This window comes from Choloepus didactylus, chromosome 5 (genome assembly GCF_015220235.1).
Source record: "Choloepus didactylus isolate mChoDid1 chromosome 5, mChoDid1.pri, whole genome shotgun sequence".
Classification (NCBI taxonomy): Eukaryota; Metazoa; Chordata; class Mammalia; order Pilosa; family Megalonychidae; genus Choloepus; species Choloepus didactylus.
The window spans coordinates 62,321,422-62,337,854 of NC_051311.1; the positions used below are offsets into that span (position 1 = coordinate 62,321,422).

At 39.5% G+C, this 16,433-nt stretch overlaps 1 protein-coding gene across 3 annotated transcripts in view; it reads left to right on the plus strand.

Moving 5' to 3' along the window:
* The first annotated feature begins 3,267 nt into the window (after window positions 1–3,267).
* Window positions 3,268–16,433, plus strand: part of UBE2H (ubiquitin conjugating enzyme E2 H) — a 123,705-nt gene continuing 110,539 nt past the window's right edge. For 2 of the 3 annotated variants that reach the window (XM_037836167.1, XM_037836168.1), the window contains exon 1: window positions 3,268–3,765. In XM_037836167.1, the coding sequence (XP_037692095.1) occupies window positions 3,713–3,765 (53 nt within the window). In that variant the 5' untranslated portion in view covers window positions 3,268–3,712. Of the gene's footprint in view, window positions 4,227–16,433 lie in introns of all 3 variants that reach the window. The other variant, XM_037836169.1, reaches the window with a different exon arrangement.

The window sequence follows — 16,433 nt, forward strand, 5'->3', positions numbered from 1 at the left end:
CCAGATGCCAAGAGCACCAGCTCAAAGTGAACTTCTTTCTCCATGAGAAATGGAATCAGGCAGCCTTATTTGAGGAAGTTTCACACTTGGTGTGGACATTGATCAATTCACTTTGGTTTCAGAGCTGTTGGGGTTCACAGGTAACTTCAGAGATAGAGCAGTATTGGGGTTGGGCTCTTCCACTCACTGACCCAATGACTGGTTTCTTCTGACTCCCTCTCAGTGTCTTGTTTAAAGTATTATATTGTCTCCAAACTTACATTCTTGTACTCAACAAACTGCTCCTGAGATCTGTGGCTCCACTGGAGAAGCCTGGCCCTGCCCTGGGGAGAGATAAACAGGCCCCGAATACATTTCCCAGATTGCAACACTCCGTAGTCAGGCAGGGCCCGACAGCTGTTCCCTCACATGTGCCCCGTGGTTGTACCTGATAAGAGAGGATGTTGCTCATTCCAGTGAGCTGCCCTGTAAACAGACACTCCCAAGCCTCAGCATCAGATTCGAGTAAATGACTGGCATTCTGAATAGCTGAAACATTGGGAAAAGAAGTGAGAGCAAACTTACCTCTACCAAAGAGAAGCTCAGTTTTGTAAGGCAGATTAAGCAAAGCTAGGGTTGTCATTTTGCACCGCTTTGGAGCCACCTTTTGATCGTACCCGGTCAAGGGAATGTTCTTTTGAAGGTCTTTTGAAGTTCTGGAAATAGGAAGGGAGGGTTGGGATGGGGGAAGGATACAGAATACGGGAGGTGGATTTTTGAAGGATCAAATGGTCCAGAGAGAAAAGGGTGTCAAAAATGTGAACATACCTTCACCACAAAAAGAGGGATTTGCCACTATGACATCTTAGGATAAAGGATTCTCCTTAAATGATATAGTGTATAAGGAGCAGGGCAAATGAAGCAATGATATTAATAATTCCACGATAATACTACCCCCAACACCATACTGCATCTTGTAATCAGCACCTTACGTTACCTTTAGGAAAAGCAACTTACAGTTACAAGGGGCTTTCGCATCCATTTTTTTCACTTACTGCATCAACCTACTCAAGTGGGTAGGACATTGTGAATCCCATTTTACAGATGTGAAAACTAAGACTCAGGGAGAATAGATGTAATTAAGTGAGGCATAATGAAATGCTGAGAAAGGGCAGGTTTATCCTAGAGTATCCATGTTTTTAACACAGAACTCAGACACTAAAGATGCAATAACTCTTCCTTATGAAACATGATTCCTTTTCAATGACTGCTCAGAGAGCTAAATCTCCATTGCATTTCTAAGTAGAGCAGCTCCACTGTCTCCAATGTTGTTGGGAACAAGATTCTTCAACTAAACACTCCTCTGAATTTTTTTGCCCAGATAAGCCTCTGTGAAGATTAAAGCAGCAGGGCAAATTTCTAAGATCCACTCTGTGCCCTTCTTTCTCAAGTGTTTGTTCCCTGATCAGTTCTTTCTGTGGTACTGAAAACAGCTCCCTTGGGGCCTTCAATCTTGCCACTTTTGCTCTCAGGTGGGAAGGAAATGGAGGGCAGTCAGATCTTTTCCTTATTTAGACAGGACAGTAGGGAAGCACATGACCCACCCTAGAGGGGTCAGGCAGGTGTTTTGAAAGTGGTGATGACTATCGGAATCTTAAAGCAGTGGTTCTCAAACTTGTGGCCGGCATCAGAATCACCTGGGGAGCTTATTAAAGATATGGATGTCCAAGCCCCACCCTGGACCTTCTGAATCAGAATCCCCAGGGGTGGAACCTGGACATTTGTGAGCTTAACAAGCTCCCCGGGTGATTCTGAAGTGCACCAGTGCTTGAGAACCACTGTTTAAGCGCAAGAGTGGAAGTTAATTAGGTAAAAGAGTGAGAGGGAGCTGTTCTGGGGTAGAGGGTAGCAGTAACAGAAGCCTTGGGAGAAGAGAGGAGACATGGCCTTGAAGACAATTCTTTGCTCTATTCTTATCTCCTTTTAAAAAACTGGTCAAATAAAGAGGGTTAGAAATCTCTTCATTCAGACTTGTCTTCCTTCTGATTGGCTATGTGCAGTAAAAAAGAGTAGTATATTCTTTTCAGAAGCAGTTAAAATAAACAGTCTTTTTGAGAGATGGAATGATAGAAACAATGTTCAACTTTAGCTGAGTGCTGCTGCCCAAGGTTTGCATGTGTGTTTATGGGAGGTTATGTAAAGGGACCCAACTCACAACACGTGGTCTAACAGGGGAACAAGAGTATGGATACATTTTTTGAAAGCAGATGGCACTGAAAATATGATATAAATAAAGGAGTTATCTGGAACACTCTTTCCTTCCCCCTTTGCCTGGTTGACCCCTGGGTTAGATATCACTTTCTTTGGGGTACCTTATAGGGCAGTATCTCTCAAAATAGAAACTGCAAAGGAATCACCTGGGATCTTGTTAAACTGCAAATTTTGATTCAGTAGGTCTGTAGTGAGGCTCTAGTCTGCATGCATTTCTAACAAGTTCCTTGGTGATGCTGACATTATAGATCTACAAGCCATGCTGGGAGGGTTGTGTAAATTTAGTCTTTCATAGTTCATCATTGTATCCTCATATCCAGAGAAGTGATTAGTATACATTTGGTGCTCAATAAATATTGAATGAATGAAGGAGCATATAAAGTTTGGTGTAGAAGTTTGGGATGCAGAACAATCGTCCTGAACTACAGTGCATCTAGGGAGTTTCTGTTTCTACAGGGTATTCTTTATGAAATTACTTCAGACTCTGTAGAAGTTATTTATTTCTGGCCTTGCTACCTTGATGCCTCAATTCTATCCCTTGAAATAGTGTCACTGTATGTGGAGGGTGAGGAACCCTGACTTGCAAGGTCTGAGGAGGCCTTGCTATGGTCTACAATAGCTGCAAACAAATTCTGTCCATCCAAGGAGGGGGCAGAGTGCAGGAACCTGCTGGTGTGGGCATCTCCCGATTTTGTCACCTGCCTGATTAATTGCCTCCGTGGCCGCCTCCAAATCAAATAACCAGCTTTTTTAACAGAGTATGTGAGAAAACACATGAAGGTAATAATGTTGCCATTATTTACTATTATCGTTTATGAAGATGATCACGATACTGGCAGTTGAGTGATTAGGTGTGTGGAGAAGTTGGGGGACGGGGCAGAGGACAGTGAGGCGGCAGGAGAATGAGGGACTACATCTCCCAGAACCCCCCGGGAAAGTTCACGCTGCGTCGGCGGCGCCCCACCTCTTTCGCAGACTGGGCCCGCCCTGTAAATGACGTCACAGAGGTGACGTCACGGCGCCCAGAGCGAGGCTAGGGTAGAGAGGCCGACTGAACTGGAGTCGTCCGCTTGTCGTGGAGGCTGCTTGGGAGCCGGCGAGAGGGTGAGCGGGCGAGCAGGCGAGCGAGCTAGAGCAGGCAGGAGGGAACGCCGCGCGGCGCACCGTAGTGCCGGGGCCGGGCCTCGGCGGAACTCCCTGCGGGAGAGGGGCAGCCCGAGCCGGGCGCCGCGGAGTCCCCACCCCCACCCGGCCGGACAGTGCCCGGTGTCCCCCCGTGCGGGGGGCGGCGGCGGCGGCGGACCGGACAGGACAGGACCGCGGGGGTGTTGCCGCCTCCACCGAGGAGCCGGCGCGGCCGCGGGCTCCTCACAACCCGGGCCCGAGGCCCGTGACAGACGGGCCGAGCAGGAAAGAGAGGCGGCGGCGGCACAGGCGACGGGGAGGCAGCGGCTGCGACACCATGTCATCCCCCAGTCCGGGCAAGAGGCGGATGGACACGGACGTGGTCAAGCTGTATCCTTCGTGGAGGGGGAATTCGGGCTGTGTGGGGGAGGTGTCTTGGGGATGCCCAGGGCACCCCCCGAACCCCAAGCAGGGACCCTGGGGTACTCCAGGCCACTGTCCGAGACTTCCTCCCTCCCCCCAGCAATTACAGCGGCTCCTCGGCACCTCCCAGGAGCCGAGAGCATTTTCAACTCCGCCTTTATCTGCAGCACCTCGAAATATGCGTTGTTCCTGGCTCGTCTTGCACCCCCAGTGCCTGTGACTTTCCTCCACGACGTTTAGATTCCCAAGACTGCCCTTTTTTGTAGGACCAGCCATCTCACTCTCTTCCCCACCACTGAGCCCACCTTCAAGGTCTCTCTCTCTGTTTTCTCCCAATGTAGAAATTCCCGAGAGTGAAGCCTTTCTTTCCTTCTTGAGATGCCACCATTCCCTCCGCTCGCCGTGCTCCTTGAACTGGGGTAACTCAGGTGACCTCCTTTATTCCTAATTCTTTTCTATATTAGGAAGAGAGTCTGCTGCGTGCTCTCTCTTCTAATAAAGAACGTTGTGCGTTTTAAGTCAGAGACCCCAGTTAGCTTTCTGGTCCCTAGGGGGGAGCCCCACTGTTTTCTTTTCTACTGACAAAGCGTATCCCACCCATAGTTGTTTGTGCTGAGGACCCCTAGGCCCTCCAGCAAGCCACCTTCCATATTGTGATATGACAGCTGGGGGAAAGGAGAGAAAGAGGAGCTCCTTGGCAAAATAGCCCCTGTGCTCTCCACTTAAGCAAACCCCATCTACGAGGTTCAGGTTCTTGGGGAATAATTGCCCGGGGATTGCCGAGTGACACCCTTTATGTAGTGACACCCCAGCTCCAACTTTATACACTCAGGAGGTGGCACTAGGAAAGCTGTAAACTGGTAAGAGTCCTTCAGGCAGTGGTTTTGGTTGGAGTCGAGACTGAGTATTCTTGACCATCTAGAGAAATTCGCGAAGGTTCCTGTGATAAATCGAGGCGGGTTAATTTAGAGGGTGGGGGAGAGAAAGGAAATGAAGCCCAGTGTCCTGAACAGCTAATCCCGGGGTTTGTAGGGAGTGGAGGGTGTGGAATAAGGGAGGGGTGTATGAAACACAGTTAAAAAGTCCTGTTTTCTGCTTCTTTCTCCCTCACTCCCATCCTCCACCATTTCTCCCTGTTGCAGGGTTTTGTTTATATAACTTAAGTTGTTTGGCTAGATTCTTCAGGTGAAATCCTTCTTTCGTTCTTTCTTATGTTACTGTTTTTGATTGGAAATTTTACCTTTTCATAGATGGGTGATTATTGCCAAATACTGTTATGAAATTTGCTGAAGTTTTTAAAAAGTAGTTTTTGCATTTGGTTTGAAAGGGGGGATGGGAGGGAAGTTGCCTGGGCAAGTGATTTTTTTTTCCCCCACTAATCTTTTCAGGAATAAGGTGTTTTTCTCTTCACTCAGGGAAACTTGGCTAGAAATTAGGAACAGTAGATAAACTTTTAAGTTTAGGGTTTGGAGTTTAGAATTTGGGGGGGACGGGAGTGGGGATTAGAGGAACAAGTAAATAAAGTATATATTACACTCAACGTATATGTCTAAGCACAAGTTAAATCAGGTCTTTTTGAGCTGTTTGTGGCTGTGATAGAGTTTTGTAAATGTGCGAGTGATATCAGTAATTCTGGCTTTTCATAAGGTTGCAGGAAAACTTGTAACTACGGCAATCTGTAAGTGAATATACACGAAGCAGTTTCGGGGTTTATTTTTGTTAAGAAACAAGGAAATGACATGTTGGCAGAATCTGAGTTATTTTAATCTTGAATTGAGAATTATTGTCACACCTAATACAAATTTCTATTTAGTGTTTAATTGGGGTGGGGGGTGGGGGAGAGAATTCCAGATGTTTTTGATCAATGTCAGATTCTCAAAATATGTACATATATATATTTTTAAAAGATTAAGGATAAAGAGTGAGGCCTAACTTGACCTGATGCCTTTTCAATACAGTGCCTTTTGTTCATTTAGTAGTTGTGGCATCTAGAATGATTACCGCATTTAGGAGTCGGGGAGTGGGGGTGTGGAGAGGGAAAGGAAAACAGACAAAGAACAGCAGGGTGTCTTTTTTTTTTTTTTTCCGTCTTTTTGCTTAAGTGGCTTATTTCATAGCTTATTTTTAGTAGAAGATGAAGAAAGGCAAAGATGCGCTGCCTTTCTGTTCCTTCCCCACCTTCCTTCTGACAAAAGAAAGCAGAGGCGCTTTAGAATCATAGATCTCTGAGATGGGAGGATAACAGTCCTTGGATTTAAAAGCCAGAGGTTATTTTTGTTTTATGTTTGTTGTTTTCTGGTCTAAAGCAGTTTGAAGTTAAAATTTCCAGATTTCCTTTTGTGTATGCATGTATGTTGTGAGAGTGAGATATTTTGTGGCCTTCTTTCTCTGTTGAATTCACATCAGTAGGCCCAAGTAGAACCAAAAATTTTCGAGTGATATATATTTAGCAAAAGAATTAAGGAAGAAAATCTCTAACCCACTAAAATTGTGTGAAAGGTCTGGGGGGGTGAAAATGAAAGATGGTGGAGAGGAAGTAGAAAGAAAAGGTCTGAAGGAATGTACTTGCTTCTTGTCCCTCAGTACCTCTTGATGATTTCTTTGGTATGGAGGCTTATAGCTAGTTTCGTTGCAATCTCCTGTTTCAGCCCATTTTGGGATATCTCCTGTGTGTAATTATGCCACCGCGATTTACAGCTTGGCAGTGAACCTATATAGTACTAAAGTAGCAGTGTGGGGGGTGGGGAGAGAAGAGGATGTATAATGGGGCTACTGCCTTCTACCTTGCTAGGTTCTTTGGAGACACTGTCTCTGGTTGTTGTTTGGAGGCATGATATTTCTTTTGTGACGAATTGGTAGGAGGAGAGCTGACTTCCAAGTTATGCAGAGTGAGTGTTTTGCACCGATGCACTTAATAATCTGCTGGGCGATTATGTCCTGAAACTCTGACTCATTCATTGTTTCTCTTCTGATCCTTTTGCTACGGGTTGTGCAAACCTCCCCAGGAGCCTAGAACTGATTTACATGACTTTTGGGCCTTGTCGGAATGTGTCCCAATCAAAAAACTTAGTGTAACTCGAAATCCAGTGGAATAGTTGTGAATAGTGTGGCCACTTGTTTGCAAAGTCAGGTAGATTAGTGATATTGTGCTATTCTCAGCCTGGCAACATTTGAGGTTTTCATCTCGAATCTGGCTGATCATTTAGATTGTCTGGAACTGGGACTCTAGTGACCTTAAGCCGTGATTTGCCCTAAAGGAATATCGATTTAAATTCTCCCTGGTGGAGGAACAAACAGCTCAGGTTGCACAGGTTTCCTTATTGGTGGGGGTTACTTGTCTCTCCCTGTTGCATAGCCCTGGTGATCCTTTTATCTGTGAACCAGTGGCCCCTGCTAAAGGCTGGAGCTGCTTGTTTTGGAAAAGCGTTTGCAGGCAAAAGGCCGCAGGCATAGCTCCTCACAGCTCATTGGCTGCTCTGTTACTACCCGGAAACGGCGGGGGGGTGGAGCTACCAAACAGCTGATGGAGTGTGTGACAAGAGTGTGTTTATATACAAAAGAGGTGGGGGCTGGGGAGGCCTTGTGATGGTGTTAAAGAATCTTGTGTATTTTCAAGGAGGTAGAAAGAGGATATTTTCAAGGGGGTAAAAAGAGGAGAGGAGAGCCTGATGTGTTTAAGAGTAAAAGAATGTTCAGAAAAATTAAGGTTAAATCAGAAAAGTGAATCTGATAATAATGGGGACTTGGCATATACTCTAATTGTCATTGGTGTGAGAGTTTGGAACTTATTTTATAATACCGAGAGTTTTCAAAGATTCTCTTTTTCAGAGGGGGTGCAGTGACTTCAAACGGAATGTCATTTTAAAGGTACTTAACTGACTCATACAGGATTGCAAAAGTATGATGGAAATTTAAGCCTCTCCTCCTAAAAATATGAAAGTGGTGATCAGAAAGGGGCAGTGTCTTATACTAAACTCATTAAGAGCATTGCTGAACTTTATAGAGTCTTTTGTTGCTTTAGGGTTTCAGAAACTTTCTGTAACAAGTTCATCTCATATGTTTGAGCACCTGCTTTGTGCCAGTCATGGTGCTAGGTGTGGGGGGTGGGGGAGTTAGTAGTGAAAAATTCAGTGTGGGTGATCATGGTGCTTAGGTAATAAGAAAAAAACAATTTTTTAATTGTTAAGGACAGGCTGTGTATATGCCAGGTCAACACTGTACGTATCACCTTGCTTTTGAATAACTTGTATTTAGTTTCAGGATGGACTTTTCAAGGAATGGGAAGTTTTTAAAACACATTTTAAGTGATGAGATGTAAAGGCATCTATTCTCCTGTTGTTTAAAAGATATAAAAAAAAAAAAACTGAAAAAAATAAACATCAAAATGTGTAGCCAGTTGTCTTTGTCTTCAGCCTCAGTATTTTGCTGTTAATCAGTAGTTACTCTATTCTTAAATTAGTAGTATTTGTTACTCTTTAATTTGTGCTCAAAGTGTCAACAATTCTGTAATCTTCTAACCAGCTCCAGTGTCAAGAAGGAACCTGTGGTTTGCCTTTTATTTCCTGTGGCCTCTGTTTTAGTGAGATGATGGGATAGAAATTGGAAGAGTTTTAAGTTTCCAAGCTAAAAGTTAAAGATTTGGCAACTCCCAGTGAATTTGTCTTCCCAGCTTAGATTTTGGTGACAAATATAACATACTGGTGCTTATCCTGGTTAAGCAGGAACCTGTATGAGTAAGCATTCATAATTTTAGAACATCTGATTCCTGCAGTGCAATTCTAATAAATTGCCGTCAAGCCTAGAAGTTTAGGTTTAGGGAAAATGATCTTTAGCAGATATGACCAATAAAAATCCCTTACCCTATTTGCATGTGCATGTTAGAACAACCTAGAATTGTTGGCTTATTAATTTTTTTAACTTAGTACATTCTTCAGTCAACAGATCTGATGGTTCCAAGAATCATTGGATTTTTAGCAAGCAGTTTAGACCTGCAAAAGTGTTAATAGCTTTTTAACTATAGATCCATATAGTGTATGTTTTAGTAAACTACTAGTGAAAAAACTTAGTTGGATTGTAAAAGTCATAAGGTAATTGAGGAAAACGTAGGTTAAAAAAGGAAGAAAACAGTCACCCATAATCCTGTCCCTTAAATAGTGGTTCTCAAACTTTAGTGTGTATTATAATCACCTGGAGGATTTATTAAAATAGGTTACTGGGCCCCACCTATAGAGTTTTCTGGTTCAGGAGCTGTGGGATGGGACCTGAGAACTTGCATTCTAACAAGTTCCCCAGGCTGTTCTGTTGCTGCTGGTCCACCACACTTGGAGAAACATTGTCCTCAAATGTTAACATTGTGTTGTTTCTCTCAATCAGTTTTTTTTTTCCCCTCCCAGGATATATTATGCTCAACTTGTTGACCAGGCTATGTAAATACCCTTTTTTCCCTTAATATTTTTGCAATTATTTTTGCCAGTTAAAGAATAAGATTCATTATTCAAATATCATAATTGAATAGCTAGTATGATGTACTATTATGTGACTTTGCCATTGATTTAATTCTTTACCATTTTTCTCTGATAAATAAGATTGAAATGAACATCTTTGTGCATAAGAGTGTTTTGTTTTGTTTTGTTTTGTTTTTGTATTTTGGATTATTTCTATTTTCCAGAAATGGGATTCTAGATCAAAGAATGTAAACATTCTTTAAAATACTTAAGTCTTGGATCCCTTGCTCAGTTGGCTCTCATTTAGTTAATGTGTTTTAGCTGGTGTCACTTCAGCACTGAAGCGGTCAGTCTGGCTTAGTGATTAAAGATGAATTCTGGTTTCTCTTTGTTTAAACTTTCATGTTTTTTTTTTGTGATGATGGTGATTCCTACATTAGGATACTTTTGTATTTCTTGGAGTACTTATAATGGGTTGGTAGGTTAAATATTTTACATTCATGAGCAGATAGACCTGACTGGCAGGATGTGTGGAAGTAGTTTTGGTAGCTTGAATTTTTTTTTGTGTGTGTGTTATTAAGGTATAATTGGCATACAGTAAATGGTACATATTTATGTATTTATTTTGGTACATATTTAAAGTGACAGTTTGATAAGTTTAGACCAAAGGATCACACATGAAACAGCGCTACAATCTTCCGCCCAAATTTCTGATGCCGCCTCCCTGTAATCCTCCCCCTCAACTATCTGATTTTTTTCAGTGTAGATTATTTTGCTTTTTTAGAAATTTATATATATATGTGGAATCATAAGTCTGTGTGCTTTCTGTGTGGATTCTTTCACTCTGTATGATTATTTGGAGATTCATTCATGTCATGACTATGTAGTTCATTCCTTTTTATTGCTGTGGAGTATTCCATTGTATGCACATATACCACAGTTTGTTTATGCATTCACCTGTTGATGGACATTTGGGTTATTTTCATTTTGGGGCTATTACAAATAGAGCTGCTATGAACATTTGTATGGACATATGCTTTCTTTTGGGTAAGTATGTAGAAGTGGAATGGTTGGATCATGTGATAGGTGTATGTTTAACTTTTTAAGGGAAATTAATTTAATTTTTATTGGTTTTCTGCATTTCATACACAAGTAAAACTCTGACATTAAAATTTTTAAACTGTGTGCTTTAAAGGAATCCCACTAAATACTATGCTTCTAAAGTGCTGATTTCTAATCTGATTCTGTTGAAAGCTAGTTTTGTATCTGTTCTTTCCTCTCCCCCATTTGAAATTAATTAAATTTTCATTGTGAAATATTTTTATATTTTGTGGTCCTTTGAAATGTCACTTCAAGAATTATGGTCACAGTTTTCTTTTTGCTATAGTCTTACTAGCAAGTGATATTCTTTTCTTGCTTTTCGTAAAGTACTGATAAGAGTTTTTTGTTGTTTTGTTTTGTTTTGTTTTAAACACCTTGGTTTTACTTAGTACCTCAAGTAAATTTACAGTGGCTTACTTTATGTAGGACTCTGAGGCCTGAATAGTGTCTTCACTTTTTATATGGACTAAAACTCAGATGAAATGAACAACTTACTCAAGAAATAGCTACTCAGAGGTAGAACAGGAAGCAGATTCTAACAGGTAGGGTAATCCTTAATATAATGTTTTCCTGGGATTTTTTTTAAGTTAATTTTTAAGATTTTTTGTTCTTGGCATCCCATAGAAGTTGTTTGCTGGGTTAATTCATAGATACTGTCATAAAAAATTAGACATTGCTTTCTAATAATTGTTACTATTACATTCTTTCTGATAAATTATAAACATTCAAATTCATATAAATCTGTTTACGTGCAGGTTGCTTAAAAAATTAACATCTTGTTACTAACAGTTGGAACTTTTGGTTGTAAGAAAAAGAAGACCTTGTTTAATGCCATGGTTTTGGGTTGGAGTCAAAGACATTATATTTCATTTTGTTATATTCTGTTTCAGTAGTCAGCCACAGGATGGTGCCTTGGGCATATATATTAAAGTGTATTATTTTATAATTACTAAGGTATAATTCAAGTGCAATCTGGAAACAGAAAAGTCAGTGCATGCTTTTTTTTTTAATTAGAGAAGTTGTGGGTTTACAGAAAAATCATACATAAAATATAGGGTTCCCATATACCACCCTATTATTAACACCTTGCATTAGTGTTCATGCATGCTTTGAGAGGTTGTTGCTGTATTAGTGGGTCTCACCAGAGGTATTGAAGTTGAGAAGAAGTGTTTGATTTTATGGACAGATACTCTTTATTGTAATTTCTTCTCTGTCCCTCACCAAGTGCTTGAGGAAGGTGGCTGGGGTGTTTGCAGGCTGGTGCTTGTGGTATTGGCTCATGCTGGGTAGAACCCAAATCCTCAAGAGTCAGATGGGAAGCCCCACAGGGCAGCTATATACTCGTGAGGGATGAAGGATCCTTTTTGCCTTCCCCTGCTTTTTAGGTATCTAGGGCATTAGGTAGATGGTTTGGAGTTAGGTGCTACTGATCTTCTGACCTTACCTGGCCCTGCAGAGAAGTCAGGGGAGGAGCAGGAGGCCCTTTTGAAGGGGAGAGGCTTGGCTGGACTTTGCCACTCTCAGAAAGGCAGGCATGGCTGACTGATGGGTTTGTCCCTGGGCTCACAAAGGTGCCTGGACTGTAGCACTTGTAGGAACCATATTTAGGCATTTTAGAATACTATTTAATGGACTGGGAATGGAATCTTTGTCTTTTGTTCAACTGGTTGGTTTCTGACATTCACGCCACTTTTAGGGGGCATTATATGTACGAAAGTAGGAGATTCCCTACATACAAAATTGTTATTAATGTTGTAAATTATGCTTTCTCATTTTAGTATTAGGCAAAAAGATTTCATGTTTTTGTCATGTACACTTCCTTTTCCAAGTTTCTTGGATTATAAAATCTTAGTTGAGATAATATAAATAGAAAAGTAGGTAAAAAATGTTTCTGGTTCTTGTTACCCCAAAAGCAATAGGGTTACCACTCAATTTAGTGAAAAATAAATGTAGTTTGTCCAAATGGTGCCAATATAACTTTGGTTATCTGGATTTTGCTTTTCAGTCAATTGACTTTATATTGCACAGACAGTTTCTGAAAGGTAGATTAATTCAGAGATTCAAAATTTGAGCAAACATATCCATTGCAATATTTATCTGTAGAAGGTTAATTTGGTTAAGGTTGTGGCCATGAGAGACCACCAGGTGTAATATAGCTGGATATATTGTTTTATGGTCTTTAGTCTGCTAGGTGTTTAGTATACCCCTTTGCTAATCTCTGAGTCTAAATCTGTAGATAAATTAGTAAGTCTCCTTGGCAACAAAACTTGAAACTACATCACTGTTTCACTCCAAAGGAAATAAACTGTTTGCTTTTCTTTTCATTAACAAATGGTCACTTTTATATGTCTTTAGCTTCCCACAGCTGTGAACTGGTATTTGTTTAAGTACTGTGTGCTGATTGTGCCACTGGAGTTCTAGTGAATTGGTATTTGGTCAGATCACTAATCTGAAATAAGAGAGCCTACAATGGAATCATCCCATTATGTAGAGCTTAGACATTTTGGATGTTTATTATGAATTATGTTTATTCAAAAGGATGAACAATGGAGGGAAATCTAAATGGTTGTACTTTCTGACAGGAGAGGTTTTAACTCTTAATCGTAACTTGGTGGCCAATCTTTATGATGCTTGTAAGTATACTTAATTAATTTTAGTAGTCCATAATATATGTGTGATAGAATTTTCAGGTGAACTGAGGAAAAAGCACTGATCTGGGCAATACAGTGTGACATTATTAGCATCTATTAATTTTGCAAACTAATTCATTAAATTCTCCACAGCCAGCATCTTGATAACAAAGAAAACAATTCTTTGTTTGGAATCTATTCATTCATATACTTTGAGATTTAAGAAAACAAAAAATACCTTTTGTAAAGTTAAGATTGTTATGATTGTAAGAGGAAGAGGAAGTAGACCTTTGCATGTGTTCGTTAGTCTAATTATTGGGATTGCTGCCCGTTTCTCCTGGCAATGAAAAAAGGTAGTTTTGAGTACCTTGTCTCTGATTATCAAATGAACACATATATTTGTGTATACCTGTATTGAGTCATTCATGGGCTTGTGAATACTGACTTTTGACAGGCTCTTGAGTTAGTTCCGAGATTCATTCTTTCTTTAAGTAATTAATGTGGTTTTACTTTTACTTTAGATTTAGCTAAGAGAAAACATGTAAACCATGATATACTAGGAAGACCAAAGTGGTGGTTCATAAAGACTTTATAATTTCATTTCATTTTTGTGTATTAATACATGTTTTGAAATTAATCTATGTTTTCTATTAGCTTACACTTTTTGACTAATTTCTCGGAGTCTAACAAGACCGAGTTAAGCTTTACTGGCAGGAAAGTCTTTTAGATTGATTAAACACACACACACACACACACACACACACACCCACCCACCCACCCACCCACCCTCCCTCCCTCCCTCCCTCTGTGGAGAGAAGGTATCTTTTAGATTGATTAAACACACACACACACACACACACACACACACACACACACACACACACACTCTCTCTCTCTCCCTCCCTCCCTCCCTCCCTCACACACACACTCCCTCCCTCCCTCCCTCTGTGGAGAGAAGGTATCCTAAATCCTTTGCAATATCTTACATTCAAGCTTAATTAAAAGTATAGTGAAGTCAAGTCCTTTTTTCTAAGAGTTTGAAAATTGAAGTGTACTTGGCCTATTTCACTTTGCGCAGTTTGGCAATTACTTGTCAAACTTGAATTTATGCTAAAAATATATAGTGGTTTACAACTTTGTTGTATATCCTCTCAGTGTGAAAATAGCACGCTACCTCTTAAGTGTGTATTGACCGTGTTCAATGAAGTCAGACTCAGTGGAATTTGGCGCCTTAGTTTTATGTTTTTATTCTTTAGAGGCCCTGGTCTTTCCTTGTTTCTGAAGAATTTGGCTTTTCTGAGCTAGTCTTATACAGTCTGTCAGTGTTTCTGAGATTCAGAAGTTGATTACTGTCTGTATTTTCTTTAAATCCTTAAGGGTGGAAGTCTATAGTTTTTTTTATCACCTGATATCCTCCTGTGCTCTTCACGCTGGTAAATGAGAGTTGTCTCCTTCCCCCGTGTGAGTTTATTCACAGGAATTCAGTTTTAGTCCTTTTGCATTTTGTAATTCCAAGAATGACTAATGACATGCCATGTCTACTTGTACTGTTCTCTTTTTCTGGGGGTGACCTGGTATATATTCTCAAGCCTTTGAACTGGATTATTTTAATTGACATAAGAGATACCCATCTTATCTTTCTGTTTGCTTAATGGGAAATGGAATTTCTAATTCTGTTTTTTAATAGAATCAGAAATTAGTGTATGATTAGTGAGCTTTTTAATCATGGTCTATTAAGTATTTGATTTTAGTATGATTCTGGATGCTTTATTTCTTAAATGGCATTCTTTTATGTTTTATCAGCTCTGATGAAGTTCTGATGACATTTTATTTAAAATTAAATTTTAGAAGGTATTACACACAGATTTTTTTTTTAATGCAATTTTAAATAGAAACCATCTGAAGTATATAATCGCTGGTTCACTGTATCATCACATAGTTGTGCATATATCCCCACGATCAAATTTAGAACATTTTCATTACTCCAGAAAAGAAAGAAAAAGAAAAAAGAAAATCCTAATCCTCCCATACTCCTTATCTCCCCCTATTATTGACCCATGGTATTGATGTGTGGTACATTTGTTACTGTTGATGAAAAGAGTATTAAAATATTACTGTTAACTATAGTCCATAGTTTGCAATAGGTACATTTTCTCCCATATACTCCTCTATTATTTTTAATGCAATTTTATTGAGATATATTCACATACCATACAGTCATCCAAAGTGTACAATCAGTTGTATGTAGTATCATCATATAGTTGTACATTCATCACCACAATTTTGAACATTTTCATTACTCAAAAAAATAAAAATGAGAATAAAAATATCCCTCTATTATTAATTCCTTCTAATAGTGTCGTATATTTGCTCTAGTTCACTGTAAAACTTTTTAATATTTGTATAGTTAATCATGGACATACATAAATTTTAGCATGGTTTTATCAAACTCTGAGAAAATCTGGAATAGAAACAATACCATTACAAAGTAATGGTTTTCTGAATATAAGGGCTCTGTAAGTGGAAGTTAATAATTGGATTCTCTTTGGGCAGTATTGTTTGTGGCGGTATTGCTTCAGATTAGGAGAGTTAACTCTGGTGACTTTGTTTTTATGATTGATAGAAAAAGGAGACCAAGGTTGAAATAATGAGACTGCTTTTCATCTGAGACTTATAAAATTAGTTTCACTACTTATGTGGAAGATAGGATTTAAACAATTCTTATTAAAAAATAAAAATGTTTACGCATCTCTTTGTAGCAGCAGATTAGATAGCATTGCATCATCTTGAATTCTTGGGGTGTCTGAATTGTGTGTGCCCTGTCAGTAACTTAAAAAAAAAAACAAATCCCATAAGAGTGCTTGATTTATGGAAGTTTTCATCAGGATAGAATGGCAGCATGCATTTCCTTTCAAAATTTTATATATTTTTAATCACCTAAATTATCTTTTTGTAGCTTTTTAGAAGGTGAATTAGGGGATGGGGATATAATTGAGAGAAAGACTATACCCTGGGCTGGGATAGATCCTGTCAAGAGTTTGAAACAGTTAAGAACTTAAATGTTTAGCTATTTTACCCTTTTAGCTTTCAGTACTCTCCAGATATTTTAAATATATCTTTTGTAGAAAATTTAATTGCCAAAATTTTTATTGATCTTTAAACTCTAAAGTAGATCAGTTTTGCTTCATGAAATAGTAATTTTCATTATTAGTCTCAGGATAGTTAAGTGTTTATAAAAGCTTAATTTTTTTAAAAAGTTGAAATGATTTTTTTTTCTATGTTTACCTTATTGTAAAATTCAGTTTTATTGAGATATATTCACATACCATACAATCATCCATGGTGTACAATCATCTGTTCACAGTACCATCAGATAATTGTGCATTCATCCCCCCCAATCTATTTTTGAACATTTTCCTTACACCAGAAAGAATAAAAATAAGAATAAAAGATAAAAGTG